This window comes from Triturus cristatus, chromosome 3_1, assembly GCF_964204655.1.
Source record: "Triturus cristatus chromosome 3_1, aTriCri1.1, whole genome shotgun sequence".
Classification (NCBI taxonomy): domain Eukaryota; kingdom Metazoa; phylum Chordata; class Amphibia; order Caudata; family Salamandridae; genus Triturus; species Triturus cristatus.
The window spans coordinates 759,027,861-759,045,456 of record NC_140583.1 but is presented as its reverse complement, the minus strand read 5'-3'; the positions used below and the strand labels follow the sequence as shown (position 1 = coordinate 759,045,456).

Here is a 17,596-nt window from a genome sequence, read left to right as displayed (position 1 = left end):
CACACTGCCTGTACTCATATCTCTTCATTATTAACAGTCACAAACAGTGCGCAGAGGCCGTCATACGCTAGAGTGCTGTGCGCAGGCATATATTAACGCTTAAACAACACCTCTAAGTACTGGCAAGGACATCTCTTTAATAATCGCTTATAAGGTCCCAAAAGAAAGCCATATTGGCTATGCTAATGCTTGTTATTTTTTGCTGGCTTTCACAAATGTATAGGCCTAAGCAAATGACTCCCGCGGGCACCTCTCACGCCATAAACTTTGTTCTCTGTGACCACCCAAGCATTCAGCTTCTAGGCCGCCAGGCTATCAGAGAGCTGCTGTCACTATTTTGGTAGCACGTCAGCCCACTGCATACTGGGGGCACGTTACCTCTGAGGTGCCCTGTTTCCTGAGCGGCTGCGTTCAGATGGTCTTGCAGTCTCTTGGTGGCCTGTAAGTGTGATCTTCTGTTTTAGGTGTCCTCTGGGAGATTGGCCTCGCTTCACAGCTTTGTTTCCTTCTTGCGGTAGAGACGTGTGAGTCTTGTTTGGCCATCATGGTGGCAGCTATCTGTTGCCTGACTTCATAGTCGAGTAGTGGCAATGTTAGAAGCTAGATTACAGGGCAGTTATTGAAAATATATATCTTTTTCCTTGAAAAAATAAATTGTAGATAATAAGTAAAGCATTTATGGGGGATCTTTCTTTTTCCTTCCATGCAGCAATTGGGTTAGACGGACTGGGGTCCTAATGTTTCTCTCTCTATAGAGGGCCCTCTGCCTTTTCACCAGATTACTCTCCATGAAGCATAGAAAGCAGTGGGCCAAAAGGCATCATTGTTCCTGAGATGAGCAGAAAGATGGAAAGAGGCTTAAACAGGATGGGGGTGCTTCTATTCCTGTGTCGGGGAGGGGTTGGACCTTCTGAAGATCAATTGCAGCTCCGATTGCTTCTGTGTTAGAGGCTCTTCAAAAATCAAGGGCTAACACCAGTTCTCGCTATTCTCCTTCTTCTCTCACTTCTTCTTTATCATCAGTAAATGTGTCACCTTCTTCTGCTTCTTAATGGGCTTCTTCTGGATATGAGGATGATGAGATTCAGGCTCCCAAGTCTACTCCCAAGTCTAAGTTTATTCAGAAATCTGAACTTTTAACTATTTGTAGATACTTTAGGGATAATCTTAATGTTCTAATGGAGGATAAGACATCCAGCACTGGTTCTGGCCTATTTCAACAGTTAAAATTTCGCCCCCGACATGCTTGGCTATTAACAAGAAATTTTTTGATCTTCTAATTAGGGAATGGAGAAATCCAGAGAAGGTAGACCTCCGTAAATTTCTCTCCCATCTGTATCCTCTGGCAAAGGGTGATGTGGAAATTCCAACGGCCATTAAAATGGACCCAGTGATGGCTTATTTAGCAGGACATTCAACTGTCATAGCTGAAGGAGTTCCTGTATTAGATTTTGTAGATCGTAAGATAGAGGCTTCTTTGAAGAAATGGTTTTCAGCTTTAAATTTGGCAAGGTCTGCTGTTGTTTATGCCCCTCATTCACTTGTCAAGGACGTCCAATCCTTAACTTCAGCCATTCAAGATGAACTGCAATGTACAGAGTTGTTGTCAAATATGCAAATGCAGGCTAAATTTCTTGCAGATGTCTCTTGCAATATTCTGAAAGATTCAGCTTCTTCTATTGCTTCTTCCGTTGCTGCCCGGCATCATATATACTTATTAGACAGGAAGGCTGAAGGTGTTCAAAACTCAGGATTACTTCACATGCCATTTACTGCACGTAAGTTGTTTGGCGACCACTTGGAGGATATGCTTCATAAAGCTTTTAATAATCAGAAGCATGCCCAGCTCTTTACGTTGCAGCAAAAGATAGAAACACTCCTTGGAAGACGAAGACATCAATGGGAATTTAAGTTCCCGTTTCAGAGGAGAAACATGCCTTCTCAAACATTTCCAAATAGGCAGAATTCGAAGCCTCAGCCTCCCCTGCCAACAAAGCACAGGAAGCGTTCCTGACCATGCCGAGCTTCCTGTGGGAGGATACCTTTCTGTTTTTTATACAAAGATGTCAACAAAAAGGCTCAGATGCATGGTCTTATGAATCATAGAAAGAGGCTATGCTTTATACTTCGCAAATATTCCTCACTCAGGTCCAGTTCATTCTTCATTTCTAGGTGATAATCCAAGAGGTCGGCCCTTGCTCAAGAGGCTGCTAAGCTGTTGCAGAAAAAGGCAATTGCACCAATTCCAGAGGACCAAAAGGGGAAAGGCACCGTTTTTCTTGTTTAAAAGGTCTCAGGAAAGTTCAGTTTGATAACCAACTTAAAGAGAATGAATGTGTTTCGCAAAAATACTCATTTCAAGAGGGATACCCTTTAGAGGATAATTCCTCTTATATTTCCAGGAGAGTGTATGTCGGCCATGGATTTAAGAGGTGCTCATCTTTATTTTCCGATGTATCCTCTGCATCAACAATCTGTATGGTAGGTTATCATTGGCAATTCAAGGCGATCCTTTCGGCTTCTCAACCTCGCTGAGAGTTTTCACCAATGTTCTGGCTCCAGCAGTAGTCTATCTCCACAGGCTGGGTATTCTGATCCACCCTTATCTGGACGGCTGGCTTCTTTATTCCCCATCACAGACTGTTCTTCGAGCTCTGATAAAACTTGTCTGCCTGGTTTCAAAGAACTTTAGGATTCTCATAAATTGGGAAAAATCTAATCTCGAGCCCACTCAGGACCTGGAGTTCATTGGTGCCCATTTCCAGAAAGATTTTTAAATTGTCAGTCTACCTCAATCCCAAGCACATACTTTACGGAGTCTATTGCTTTCTCTGGGGCAGCTGTCAGAAGCTTCTGCAAGAGAGTTACTACGCCTTCAGGGTCACACGTCATGATGTTCTTTTCTCTATGAGAAAACAGCTTTTATTGCTTTCTCTCTTTTTTATATTATACCATTCCTATATTTCTTTGCAGGCATCCTGTGTGTTCTTACTACCCTGGGCTCAACTACAGCTAGGCCTGCTGCTTCGGCATCTTTGGTTGCATTGGAATCAGGATTTCAGACCTTGGAGCAAATAGTGCCCGTGACACCCGAGATCTGACAAATGATACAGTGGTGGTTGAGCCCTCTGCACTTAGCAGGGGGTTCCCATTATCCCTTCCCTCTCCCCAGATCTGACTACAGATGTAAGCGAATTGGGGTGCTGGGGTGACTTTAGACAGTCTCTCAGTTCAGGGCAAGTGGCTTCCAGAATAGAGGCTTAACTCCTAGAATTGCAGAGATCTGCAGAGCTGTGTATTTGGCGCGTTGTCACTTCTTTCTTTTGCAGGTGATTCAGGTTGTCTTGGTAAGGACAGACAAAATAGTCATACAATCGTATATAAACAAATAGTCTGGGAGGGGGTCCCAGCCTCTTGCCAATCTCTCCTTTTAGATAGTCAGTTGGGCAGAAACGCATTCATTGTCCCTCTCAATCCTTCCTTCGAATGTAAGCTGCAGTGTTCTAGCATGATTTGCAAACCCACTATCGAGTTTGCAAACACAGGGCAAGGTCAAACAGGGGTTCAGGACCCCCTTGCCTCAGGTTCACGGACCCTCAGCCAAAGTTCACAAACCTTGGGACCTAATTGGAGTCTACCAACCCTGCGCGTGTACGCTTCTGCAAACTAAATTTTTTAAAAATTAAGTATTTGCTTGAAATTATAACACATTGCATTCGGCTACATTTCAGTATGTTATGTGTCATGCTAGTCTGTCCAGGAAAAAAGTTAAAGAGTGAAACGTTTTAAAAAAAAATGTTTTTCATTTTGGTTCTAATAGAAACTCATGCTCTATGCGACAGCAGAAAATGCTGAAAGGAATTACGGCACATTTTGCATGCAATAAGATTTTTACACGTACTAGACCCATTTTGTGATCTGAGTAAATCTGATAAGTCGTTTTTTTTATTAGATATTTGCATTACAAAAAGGTTTTGGAAAGACATCAAATTGCTAATTTTATATATCTATCTTGATGGTTACATTTGCAGATTCAGAGCTTGTATATTTTCTCAACCAAATTAGATTTTTTTAACAGATGTAATTAGCTGATGAAAAATGTATGTTTTTATCCTTTTACTTGAATTTGCAAATCCGTCTTAGAAGTGATGGGGACTTGATGAAATTGGACAACAAAATGAGAGAAGCTCGTCACTAGGATCATGGAAATTTCTTTTTGTTATAAGTAGACACAACGTTCAACATACTGAATGCTCAAATTTGTGAATTTAGCTCAAACTTAACAATTTAAACTGCAAATATTACGGTTACGTTGCTGTTTATTTTGAAATTGTGTTTTTTATTTGCTTATAACTTTGATGCCATTTGATGAATCTGCATGAAATTTGGCAGACGCCTTTTACTTTGTTTCGTGCAGATCCATCAATGAAGACACGTTTGAGAAAGGGTTATGAGCACGTGTAAAATGCCCAACTCTCTTTAAAGCTCTGTCCTTCCAGCCCTCCTGCCGTTTGATCTGATCGTATCAATGGCCATCCGACCCCCCTGATTAAAAATTGCTTGTGGACCATTCCACCCAAATCCGTTAGTTGCTGATGACCGCCCCCAGCGCGTCCCAGGTGGGACCGATGGTGTGATGCTGTGCATGACCTGCACCGGAGTTAGATGTCGGGCTTCCAGTTACAGATCAAGTACAATGTTCCCCATGCGCTGTCTCTCAGAGTATAAAATGTAGCACTCATTGAGGTAAAAGTTTGCACTGATGAACGTTGTAAGCCTGACCACGGCATTATGGAAGTACAAATATGCATACGGCGGACGAGGCTACTTTGAGATAATATACAGGGTGTTACCGGGCAATGAGGGCGGGAAACTCTGCTTCTCGCCGGATGAATGCGTTGGTTGTTACAGACCTCCTGTGAGGTAATGTACTTCCAGTCGCCAGGCTTTAGAGGGTTATAGCCGGGCAGCTGTTGTTGGGCGAGGTCTGCTTTGGTTATGTCTCACCTTTTGAACAGGCAGTCCAGCAAGCACTCTGATGCAAAGGCGCTCAGAGCGCGCGAGACTGCAGATCTGTGACGGCGAGAATGTGAATTTTTAGCACAGAGGATCAATAAGCTAGAGACTAATGGATTATTTTGTAAGTAATGAAGCTGATCTGGAAAAAGGGTTTTGATGGTACACGGTTTTCATTTTAAAGTAATGTCAGTGACGCAGGACCACGTGGTTACTTGTGTGAAGTTTACATTGTTTACGCTCAGGGAGTTGTTTAGATGTGGTTTTTTGTAGCCTGGTCTACACTTCACTTAGTGTATTAGTTCAAAATTATCATTCTACCATTCCGTGTTCATGAAAATCCCTTCTTTTGCTGCAGGCATGCAGGCGGAGAAGCAGGGGCATTGACAGAGTTTTTAAAATTATTTGTCTCCATTGAGGCAATGGCGCCATGTATGGGAGTTTCCAAGGACTCATTCAGCTGCCTCCCACTCCCCCAACGACTCAAAGGCTCTACTTGCCAATGCTGTCAGAACGTGGCCCTGGGGTAGGGGGCCAGACGTCCTGGATTTCCCCGGACAGTCCCGGGTTTCAGTGGGCTGTCATGGTGTCCCGACACTTTTCCTCATTTTAAATACATGTCCCGGTTTTGGGGACTAAGGTCAGGTCATCCTGCAAAGCAGAATTGAAAGATATGCTCCCTTTTCCCATGCACCTTTGAAGGCTGTGTGTGACTGTGTGTGTGTGTATATATATATATATATATATATATATATATATATATATATATATTTGTGTTTATATGCATATGTGTGTGTGTGTGTGTGTATATATTTGTGTTTGTGTGTGTGTATATTTGTGCACATATTTACAAGGCTACGCAAAAAAACAGAACACACCAGATATAGAAGTAATGCTGAAGGCTTTAATCTTGCTGTTATGCCTGGCCTGGCCAGGCCAGGTTTTTGCTTTTTAAAATCTGGTCACCGTACCCTGGCGTGCTTTTTGTGGGGATCTTTTGTGTATGCATGGGCAAAGTCTTTAGATAGGATCAGTCACACCTCAGATATGCCTGACATATGACTGATTCTTCCCAAGCACCATCTGCCTTTAATTTGTGCCAGCCTACCTTGTGACTGACTTCAGATTGTCTTTACAGGCTGCCCCCCCCCCCCTCCTCCCGCACACACACACACACACCCTTTTAAGGGATGAAGCCAGGAGGAGAGTGAGGCACAAGGGAGGTTTGAGCGAGTGGGAAATTAAGACCCCTCCCTGCACGCAGAAATATGTGAAATATGAAAGAAAACCACCAAGGCCAAATAATGAAAAGCACACACAGAGTGGGACATTCCAGCAATGTGTGGGGCGCTCGCCGCCCAGACATACAAAGCAGCCCTTCTCTCAGACCTGGGGAGGGTCGTGGAGCGCTGATCACTGGGGACATGCGGTGTACAGCACTCGGCTTAGGGAAGGAGGGGCAGAGAGGGATGCAGGCTGAGCCCCGAAGTGACAAGTATGAGGAGCACGTGCTACGCTGGGAGTTCGTAGGTAGCTGAGGCACACGCGAAGAGTGTCTCCGGGGGAAATGGAGGCCCGATCACCAGTTGTTCATGGAGGAGCTATGCAGGGGCAGCTAAGATGTTATAGCCCACTTTCAGGAGGATGTCTCAAAATACTTACAGGAGATTAAACTAAATGTCACATCCTTGGGACACAGGGTAGAATCCCTGGAGGATTCCAAAGATGCCTAATATGGTGAGCTGGAGGCACTGGGCAAACAAATAGTGTTGCTGCTTGAGCAGAACCTTGATTTACAAACACACCTGGAGGATCTGTATAATCGTTCCAGAAGGTAGAACATAAGGAAGGATCTGGGGGGAATGGGGGGTGGGGACTCACCACAGGCGGAGTCGGACAGTATTCAATCGTTCATCAAGCATCTCTTAACGCACATACTGCCAGAAGGGTACAAGTCCAACATAATTCGTTACCAGACACATACGATGGGACCTACTATCAGGCAAAATACATTTCCCCTGGATATCCTCACTTGTCTGTGTTACTACTGACAGAAAGAGACCATTATGGCTGTGACTTGCAAGAAGGGCCTGATACTTTTTGAAGGGAACACAGTTCATATCTACCAGAATTTATTGCTGATCACTCTTCAGAAGCAACATTTTCTACAACAGGTCACTTCCTTTCTGATACACAAAGACATCAAATATTGTTGAGGCTTCCTGTTTTGTCTCATTTTAAAATGTGAGAGATCTCCGCACTGAGTGCATACCGTCACAGATGCTTGAGGGATTCTGGGAAAAGTGGAGGCAGAACCGGGCATCCCACAGCCGCAGACCCAGGATGAGGCAGCCAGAGGCCTAGAATAAACCAATGGCGCACTGTACAACGCCGTCACAATAGAGCCAAGTCATCGGCAGAGGCCATCGCCTTGGAGAGGAAGGTTTTCCTGTTCAAAATCATGGACACCCACTTTTGAAAACTGAGACTTTCCCTTCTCTTCACACTGGGCAAGTGGGAATCAGCAGTGGAGGTGAACTCCGAGACCTGGAGACTAGATGGAGGCCATTGTGGGCTGCCTGGGGGCCGTTTATCAATGTGTGGCCTGGGAGCGAGAGCAAGGGGATCATGGGTAAATATTGGTTTTGGGTACTCAGGATTGACGCAGGTTGGATCAAAGGGGCCCCAGACCCTTGTCGGGTAAGGGGGGGGGGAGGTGTTCTTTGTTTTGTCCAATGAACCAAAAAAAATGTCAAATAATGATTTGGAATTAAACATATGATGTAATAAAGTAATTTATCAGACTTCGAGACTGGCCAAATAAAGTTGAGCAGCGCGAAAGAGTATTTTAAGAAACACCCTTTTTAGTGGTTAGAGGTAAAAAAAACTAGCCTCACAAAAAAAAATATATGGATTTGGTATATGAATCTTATTTATCGTTGCATCAGGAATATATGATCTCTAGTTTGCAAGGCACGATAAAAATAAAATATCTAAGATTCTGATTGTTTTATATACCTATTTATTTATCGAGTTTTGTATAGCGTGAGCTTGACCCGAGTGTATCAGATGGCTTTACAGAGGTAGCACAAACAGCAAGTACATGAGGTGCATATGGAGTACATAAGAGGAATACAAAATACGTAGTGACAGTAACTAAATGATGAATACGGTAAACAATGGGATATGTGAATGATGTAGATCAGAGATAGTTAAGGTAGCACAGCGGCAGTTTCATGAGGTGTATAAGGAGTGAACATAAAGAAATAAAATAAAAAAATACAAAGTGACAGTATATAAGAGAAGAAGTCAATAGGCGGTAGGATATGTGTACACTTTAGATCGGAGGTACATTTGGTAGCGTGTTTCAGGCCTGGGACGGGGGGAGGTTGAAGGCAGTGTCTTCCCGAAATAGAGGTGTTAAGACTCAATGGGGGTTGTGAGGGAGGATGGTAATTGGCTCAGGGGAGAGGGTTTAGGTATTTGTTGAGAAGAAATAGTTCACGTTTTTTCTTGAAGTGAAGGAATGAATGAGTGTCACCTAAATCCTGAGGTAGCGAATTCCAGATTCTCTGGCATTCGCGGAGAAGGAACAGGTGCTTTTTGCCTCTTAAATTTTATTTGGTCGGAATCAGGAGTGGAGTATTCGAGCTACAAAGAGGTCTCTTTTTGCCGGTTTTTGATAGTTTGTTAGCGAGGAAGATTGTTTTTTCATTAAAGAGGGCTTTGTGGATTATGCAGGTAGTTTTGAATATAGATCTTGCTTCGATGTGTTGCCAGTTGTCTCTTGAGTGTGAGAGTGATGTGATTGAAGCGACTCTCTCCGGAAAGTAGCCTAGCCGCTGCATTAAGTTTAGCTTTCATAGGGATGAGGTGTGATTTAGGGGAGCCCGTGGTTGTTGCGTTACCGTTGTCCAGCTTGGAGAGGAATGAGTCCTACAGCACAGTCTTTAGGTCTTCACGGGGGATGAAGGTTTGATTTTTTTTTTTAAGGCTTTTCAACTAGTAGAGAGCACTTTTAGCAGACGCATTAATATATATATTATTTCACGTTTAGGTTTCTGTCAAGTGTGATCCCTAGGAATTTTACAGAGTTCGAGATGGATAGTTTACAGTTTAATGCAGCGACGTTATCAAGTCTGATATGGACAAAATAAGACTTTACTTTTGGTTGGAGGAAGAGGAGTTTGGTTTTGTTGGAGTTGAGCTTAAGGTGGTTGCTGGTCAACCAAGCTTGTACTATGGGGAGAGTACTGTTTAAGTGCTGGATGTCATTAGCTAATAATTTTTATGTAGAGTTGGGTATCCTCTGCATAAAGATGGTAGGCAGTTTGGACTTGTTTCAGGATCATTGTAAGGTTTCCGTGTGGAGGTTAAGTAAGGCAGGAGATCGGATTGATCCTTGAGGAACTCTTTGAGACAGGCATTGCTGTTGAGGTGGAGTTTTCTAGTGTAATTAGTTGTGCATGTTGGCTCAGAAAATAAGCAAACCACTGAAGGACTGTGCCATTGATGCCTGCACGTGGCAGAGGGTATTTAGGAGAATATCATGGTTAATGGTATCATAGACCACTGAGAGGTCCAAGAGGACTAGGAGGCAGGCCTGGCCATCAACTAGAGATCTGTGGAGGTCATCTGTGATGTTAAATATTGCAATCTCTGTACTGCAGCCTTTCCTGAACCCAGAATGGACGGTGTTGTGAAGGTTGTATTTTTCAATGTGGTTGTTGAGTTGTGCAAGCACACATTTTTCAATAGTTTTGTTAAAGATAAGGAGGTTGGTTATCGGTCTGTAGTTGCTACGGTCATGGTGGTCAGCTACAGGCTTTTGGATGAGGGGGGTGACTTGGCTGAGTTTGAGGGAGGTCGGCATGGAGCCACTGCATAAAGAAAAGGTTTTTTTAGTCCATGCAGAAGAGATGATGTGCTTGAGGTTTTTGACAAGCGGGGATAGTAGGGTGTCGGAGAGGTGGGAAGCTGGCTTCATGCAAGCAAGTATTGTGAGGACTTCTTCTTTGGGGATAATGTTGAATTTGGTCCAGGCAGCCTTGTTTTTCATTGGCAAGCAGTTGAGGTTGGTGTTCTGGGTTGCTGAGGGACTGGATGTGGGAGCGCTGTCCGTAGATGAACTGAATGTGGGAGGGCCGTTGGTAGTTGGTGGTGTGGCATTTGATGGGCTCTCTCTGTTAAAGGGGGCATTTGTGGTACCGGGTGGGGAGAAGGACGGGTCTCGTGAGAAAATCGATGTTAATTATTTTTTGGAGAATTGTGCGGTGAACTCTTCTCAGCGCTTAGTAGAGCCATGAATTTCAGGGGCCTTGAAGTCTGCTCCTTCAAAGGAAGAGTACATGCTGGCTGTGACTACAAAGCGGAAACCGTTAGGGCCAGATTGTCGACCATGTCATTTAGCAAATTGTGCTCAATTGCGGGTTGCAATTTGTGAGTCGCTAAATGCCATGTACAGCAGTGTCTGAGACACTGTTAGCAATTCCTAATGGGGTCGCAAATTGCATCCCTCATGCATATTAATGAGGCCCACTCTATTTGTGACCCCATTAGGAATGGCTGGCCTTACCAGGTATGGTGACCTGCTGGGCTCAGCTGACCTCCATGTCTGGGGACTGCTTTTACATAAAGCAGTTTTTTTTATTTTTAAATGCAGGTAGGGGTCCCTGGGACCACTGCCTGTCCCTAAAAAATATTTGCCCGTGCATTTGCAAAGGGATTTGCGAGTGCTTTATCACTCTCTTGAATAGGGCGGTAAATTGTGAGTGTGTTGTGACAGCAATTGCGGTCGCAAAACATTCTTACATAAGCCTCTGACTCACTATTAGGAAGGGACGCCCTTGGAACGACCCTTCCTAATAGCGACACACAATTCCTATATAGCAAGTCGCAAAAATATTGTGATTCACTAAATAGGGATTGTACATTGCCCTATCAGATTTTGCATGCACAAACGGGTCGCAAACCCGTTTGCTCATGCAGAATAGGGTCGTACATCTGGCCCGTAGTCGTTTATTATGCGTTTGTCCAAACTGTTGCCACAAAGGAAATTTTATTTGGGAGTCTTTTTAATGATGTGAATATAAGTTCGATTTCAGAGATGATTATGTAGTTTAACTATTGAAAATAATTATTCTCTTATTAAATTACCTTTTTTTTATTTCATTTATGCACTATTAAGAGACTGCAATTATATTCGTCAGTTACCTTTTTTATAATTCTGTTTTTAGAAGTTCATTATGATGGTTGCGAAACGCCTATTTTTATTGTAATTCACGTGATTATAACAATACGTTTTCTGTACTACTGTTACTTCTAAGAATTGAGGGTGTGATGTTCTCAGCAGTGGTAATGTCAATGTTGGTCATCCGGTGTAGTGGCAGATTGAGGTAGTGGTGTGAAGGTACTGGGGTGCACCGCAAGAAGACACATTCACTGTCTCTCTGTTTTCCCTAGTAACTGTCAGTGAATGAGGAAAATCTTTAAGAATGTTCCTGGAATTGAGAGGCGCTGATTGGTGCTGGAGGCAGGAGCCGCCGTGGTGTGCGCGAGAGCGGAGACGGGCCTCGTTATCTGCCTGCGTTCCCTCCTTGTGCTGTGGGACTTCGGCCTCCTGTCGCCGGAGACGCACTTTGTCCCTCGGGGCGGCCATGGAGAGGGGTGGTCTCTGAGAGCAGCTGGGAGGGAGGTGCAGGTGCCCCGGGCGGGTCCGCCTTTAAGCAGCCCGCCTGCGTCATGGGCCAGGAATGTCGCTGCGTGCCTGGCCCATGACATGAGCCTCTGAGAGCTGCTGCGCTGAGCTCATTCATGCCTTCGGCGGGTGTGGAGGAGCAGCGCAGGCAGGGGAGGAGGAACAACACTGGCTGCTAAGGAGGCGCAGCTTGGGAGTGGAGACACGCTGCCTGCTGAGAAGGGAGAACGCTAGCAGCAAGGCTCAGGAGAACAGCTCAGCAGAGGAGCAGTACTCGGTGCTCAGGCACAGCAGCAGACCACAAGCCACACCGAAGAGGCGCTGCACGGGCACTGACTAGCCTGCACTGACTAGCAAGCGGAGAAACATTGGAAGCAGATGGGCCACGTCACAAGCGTCGGAGGCACGGCGTAAGCGGTAGCCCCCGTAGCAGGCGCGGGGGTCTAGGTGCAAGGATAACCGGTGCATAGTGGAAGACGCAGCAGCAGCTCTGACGGCGCCTAGAGGTGGATGCACCGTGTGACCTTCTGACTTGGAGACGGCGAGTTCTTCCACTGTGGGCAACTCGACCGACCCACAATGCCCTCGGAGCTGGCCCTTGACCCGGCGGCTGACGCGGGGTTATGGCGGGGGGCCCACCGGGTGCCTATGAAGCTGAAGGTCCGGACACAAAGGATGAAGGCCGCTAGAAGGGACATGCGAGGTTGGTAGGGGCAGCACTGTGAACATTGGTAAATTCAGCCCATGAAATGTATCTGAGTTCTCGGGACGACCCTTATTAAAGTGTGAAGGAAGCTAGTTATATATTCTCGGTGTGAGGGACGCTTGCATTGCTGCTGCCGTTGTTTATGTACCTGAATGAAGCATGGCTTGTACTGCTACAGTCCGAGTTGCACCTGGTTTTGTTGGAGGTGCACACACCGCTCCTGTCCAGTTGGTGTCCTGCCTGAAATAAATGGGTCTCTGCGTAGAGAGTTCTGAACGAAGCTTGCTCTGCCGCCTTCGCAGTGGCAAGTTTTTGTGAATGAAGCTTGCAATGCGGCTGCACATCTAGTCGTTTATACACTAGGCTTGCCTCGTTTGGCCAAGTATCTGTGAGCTTGCCCCTCCCAATGCGTGTTTCGTATGTAAAGTAAGATTTGCTAGAAACAGAAATATAGAAGTTCAGGTACCCCATGTCACTGTCCCAGATTAGCATTTTGCTGCAGAGTATGCTGTACTGTCCCTTCCATTTTAAAGAAGTGGAAGTACTGAGAACAGCCAGTATCTACCCATTCAAAGCACCGATTGCACTTCTGCACGTGCTGTGTTTGCTCTGTAAATAAAGGAGGCGAACCTAATGTTCCTGTTGCCTTTTTAGCACACGTTCTGTGCTTGAGGGAAGCGTGCTGTGCGATACCGCTGCTCAGAGGTCTGTGCTGTCAGTGGTGCTGGCTTTGCCAAGGCTCTTGCCGGGTGCTTATCCCCTGTATGTGAGAAAGCTTGTTTTTGTATATAAAGTTTATTTTGGACACGGGGAAAGCTTACACTAATGTTGCCATTGATGTGGGTGCTGTGTGTGTGTTCAGGAAGCCTGCACTGCCGGGCCTGTTCCTGAGTGAACTTTGCACCCAGGCGCTGAAGCTCTACCCTTCTGTGTGAGTGAAGAAGGAGCGTTTGCCGTGCTCATCCCTGGCGAGTGAGTTGTCGCCTGTCGCTGCTGTATCCATTCTGTCTGAGGGAAATTCGTGCTTGCTAGAGTCCATTCCTTATGTGTTCGCTGTGCTATGTGTAAACTTGCGCCTCTGTCGCCATTGTAGTGAGAGTGTATGTGTGTGGCCAATGCAGTGACTTCTGCCTTTGGTGTTGCGTGTTGGTATACAAGCTTGCTCCACTGCTAGCAATGTAGTGCGTGTCTGTTGCTGCGTTTTTGTGGGAGCGTGTGTGTGCCCACAAAATGGGACCGGGTCAGTAATCGTATCGATAGTAAAACCTGACTGGGCCAGACTAACGCTGGTTGTGTCAGAACCAGGGTATTGCGGTTCGGTCTCCTAGTGTTTTACGCACTCCTCGGTGTGTTATTAAACTGTTCTGACGTAGAGTAGAAATATGTATTTTAGTCTTCTGCCGAACACCTGCCACGTACCTCAATTTCCAAGTCGATATAGAGGTAAAATAGCATATACACACTTCATGAGTGGCTGGCCTGTCCCAGTAAAGATCGATGTATGGATCGACTGTGAATGCTGTCGCAGCTTTATCTATTGACGTGTGCGAGGGAAGCTTGCACTGAAATTCCATGCAGTACCTCTTCTGTGTATGTGGGACGCTTGCACGTCAGCTTCCCATACTCTCTGTTCGGTGAGTGAGTGAAGTTTGTGTGTCAGCTCGGTGCTTTACTGGAGGAACATTGCACTGCGGTTGGAAGTGCTCTGTTACTACCCGACCTGCCCTTACTACATTTGTGTGAGGTACGAATGCACTGTTCAGTGTCCTAACTTTTCTGTACGGCTGTACATGTTTTGTACTGCACGTGCTGTACCGTCTTTTATGAGTGAAACTTGCGTCACTCAGTTCTGTGTACACTGGAGCGTGGCCACAGCTCTCCGAGACGAGTGCCTGTTTAGTTTTAGCATATGAAGTCATCTCGCCCTGAGGGACAGGGGCTTTTAGGGCCTGGCTGAGTGTAGGACGGGCAGACATTCGCAATGAGGTGTCTGCAGGGTGCTGGCGGCGAGCCTGCATGACGCTGTGTACCCAAGGAGAAGGGTATGGGGAGAGGGGTATGATGTCAGCTTCACCACGAGGGCCGCCGTGTGAGTTCAGCAGTGCCCACCTACCAAGACTTCCTCTTTCCTCAAAGCTAGGTGGAACTGATGCCATGTGTGGAGCTGTGCCCGAAGTGCTCGCCCCTCCCTTGAAACACCTCTGTTATTCCAGTGCTGCTGGACACACACAGCGCTGACAGTCCTGTCCTCATCTCCTTCTATTCCGTTACTAAGACAGGCACGCACTTCACCCAGTGCACGTCAGTTCTGACGTACTGCGCCCCTGCTCTTCCAGTACTGACAACCACGCACATCTATATCTGCCAGTGAACTAAACTTACCAAAAGCTCCAAGTCACACGGATGTCGTGCAAACAGTTGTTTCACGCTTGTCAGTTCAGGTGGATGAACCAGGACTACAACTTTCAGAATGCCCCATTATTAATCAGTAGCACAGGAAAGGAACGCGACTGGCTGGGACTGATAACTTCGTCATCTGTTAACTTTATTATATTCTTTGTTCTAAGATATGCCCGCCATTCCCTGCCAGAGAGCCTTCCTCACGCATTTCGGCATTTGTCAGGACCTGGGAGGGAGGCGCCGGCCTTAGCACTTGTATTCCCCTGTTGCGGGGGTCCTGTCTGTGGCTAAGTGGTGGCCTTACCACCCCCACCCCGCATTGAGTCACCTGTCAAGGCTCCGTTACTTCATTTCCGTGTGGAGGGGGTGATGTCACGGGGAAGCACAGAGGAAGCCACTGATGAGCTGGAGTACCTCGGGCATTCCAGTGAGCTGTTAGCCCTCCCCTTCGTTTCTGCCAGCGTACAGCACGTGACGCGTTCTCTAAATAGAAGCTGCAGTCAGGCACGTCGGGGCGAGGGGAGGGGGCGCGCGGTGTCACGAACATTGCATTTGAGGGAGATTAATCCAGTGCACGCAGATACGGTATCCGTTGGAGGGGAAATACCGAAATGACCACATAATTGTGTAGTTCCGCCATAAACCAGCAATAACATCCACCATGTGGTGTGAAGCAGATTTTGCTGTAGTACCCATAGCGCGTCCATTTTCAGCTTCCACTGAGACATTTCTGTTCTCTGTGTGCTTGAGTAAATAAAAAAGAGTACGTTCTCGTGCTGCTGTGTTTGCCACGGCAGGGGGCTTCTGTTCTCTTGGTTCCTAAAGGGTGGGTGAGCTGTTTATCACAGTCGGCCTCTTGTCTTCCTGTCACTGCAGGGTGGTCCCTGCCGTTTCCTTTCTCACCTGTACTCCATTTATTCCTTATCTGCCATGTGCATTCGATCCTTGTTAACCCCGTTTATCATGTCACTTTGTATTTGCATAAACACTCTGTGGAAGACATTTCTCATTTCGCGTAAAGAAAAATACGTGACGTCCGACAGCCTCCATTTTGCATAAACAAACCACCTCACGATGGCACAGGCTCCATTCTGAGTAAACATAGGCATACGTTATGGGGCTGCCCCTTTTTCACCCACAACGTGTCGAGAAGAGAAGGCGAATATACTGCGAGGTGAACATACTTGCTCATTGGGTATATTTGGACAGGAAAAGGTTGAGGTATGTTACTGAAAACAGTCTTTCGGTGAAGTGCTGCTCCTTTCAGAGGCTGACCCATACTCCTTTCCCAGAAGGCCACCTTTTCTTTTTCCGTCACTCATTTCGTCTTGGTTCAGGTCAGCACCACTGTCTGCTGATACACAGCTGTGGACTGATGTCGTGACAGTTCTATATATTATACAATGTTCAAAAACCCTATGCTGCAGGTAGATCCTGTAGGAACAATTTAAAACTGTTAAACTTCAATTTCTTACTTCGTAACAAAGTATCCAGACTTTTTAAGTGTCACCCCGACAAATAAATGTCTGTTCTTGTTTGAATGATTGTTTGAAAAAATATCCTACCTAGAATTTGATTCTGGGTCGACGTTCTGGGCCTCATTCATACTTATGGTTACCATGTGACTATCTCAACATGGGCACAGTATTCAAGCTTTGTGCTTCCATCTTATAAATATTTGCAATCTGCTAATATTGGCAACTTGCTACATTAGCTCTTGTTTGTAGATAACCATCAAATCATGAGCACACCCTCTCACAATATCTTGTCATCCCTTAGTCACCCTTTTGGGGGATTATTGTGGGAAATCCCCAGAGTTCAAGCGCTGGCTGAGGGTCGCTTCCCACACACTGTGCAGGCCACAGGCATGAATCCTGAGGGCTAGTACAAAAAGCAGTTAGTCTCAAAGACTAAACTCAGGCCCAAGCCTAAAGAACATTTGCAAGTTAATATATCTTTTTTCAATTCTCCAACCTGACAGACTCGACATAATCCCCACCCAGATGACATTCAACTTATACTCTCGCTCACTGAGGACCCCGCTAACGCCAAAACCAGCTTCTGCAACTCCATGACCAACATAGCTAATTGGATGAGGGACAACTGCCTCAAACTCAGCTCTGACAAAAAAGAAGTACTGATCTTCGGGAGGACCACCTCTGTATGGGACCACCGCTGGCAGAACTCGGACCAATACCCACACCAATAGACCGTGCATGCAACCTCTGCATCATCCTCGACAGCCAACTGACCATGAAACGACAAGTCAACGCAGGCGCCTCCTCCTGCTTCTACACCCTCTGCATGCTCCACATAATTTTCAGATGGATCCCAATCAGCACCAGAAAGACCATCACACAGGCTCTCGTCACCAGCCGCCTCAAATAGGGCTATACCCTCTATGCTGGAATTTCCACCCAGCACCTCAGAAAACTACAGACCATACATAACACCACAGCCAGACTCACCCTGGGTCTCCCAAAATGGACCCACATCACCCCACCTACCTCATAAACCTCCATGGCTCCACATCCAGACGAGGTGCAAGTTCAAGATCCCCATGCACGCATACAAAGCCATACACAATCCTACATCAACCATCAACTGAACTTCCACCTGCCCGCCAAGACAGCTATGCGCAACCTCACTCACCCTCACACCCCCCCTCCTCATCCCCCGGAGTGGTGGAAGCTCCTTCTCCTACACCGTTGTCAAGTCTTGAGACGACCTGCCCCTCCACCTCCGTGCGGCACCATCCCTGGCGGACTTCAGAGAGA

At 46.2% G+C, this 17,596-nt stretch overlaps 1 protein-coding gene across 2 annotated transcripts in view; it reads left to right on the top strand.

Moving 5' to 3' along the window:
• The window catches only part of DUSP8 (dual specificity phosphatase 8), a 74,165-nt gene that overhangs the window by 48,388 nt on the left and 8,181 nt on the right, over window positions 1–17,596 (top strand). Inside the window, exon 1 of one of the 2 annotated variants that reach the window (XM_085644924.1) lies at window positions 11,906–12,416. The exons of the other annotated variant lie outside the window; for it this stretch is intronic. Coding sequence (XP_085501050.1) covers window positions 12,293–12,416 — 124 coding nt within the window. The 5' untranslated portion in view covers window positions 11,906–12,292. Of the gene's footprint in view, window positions 1–11,905; window positions 12,417–17,596 lie in introns of those variants that run through there. 2 annotated transcript variants of the gene reach the window in all.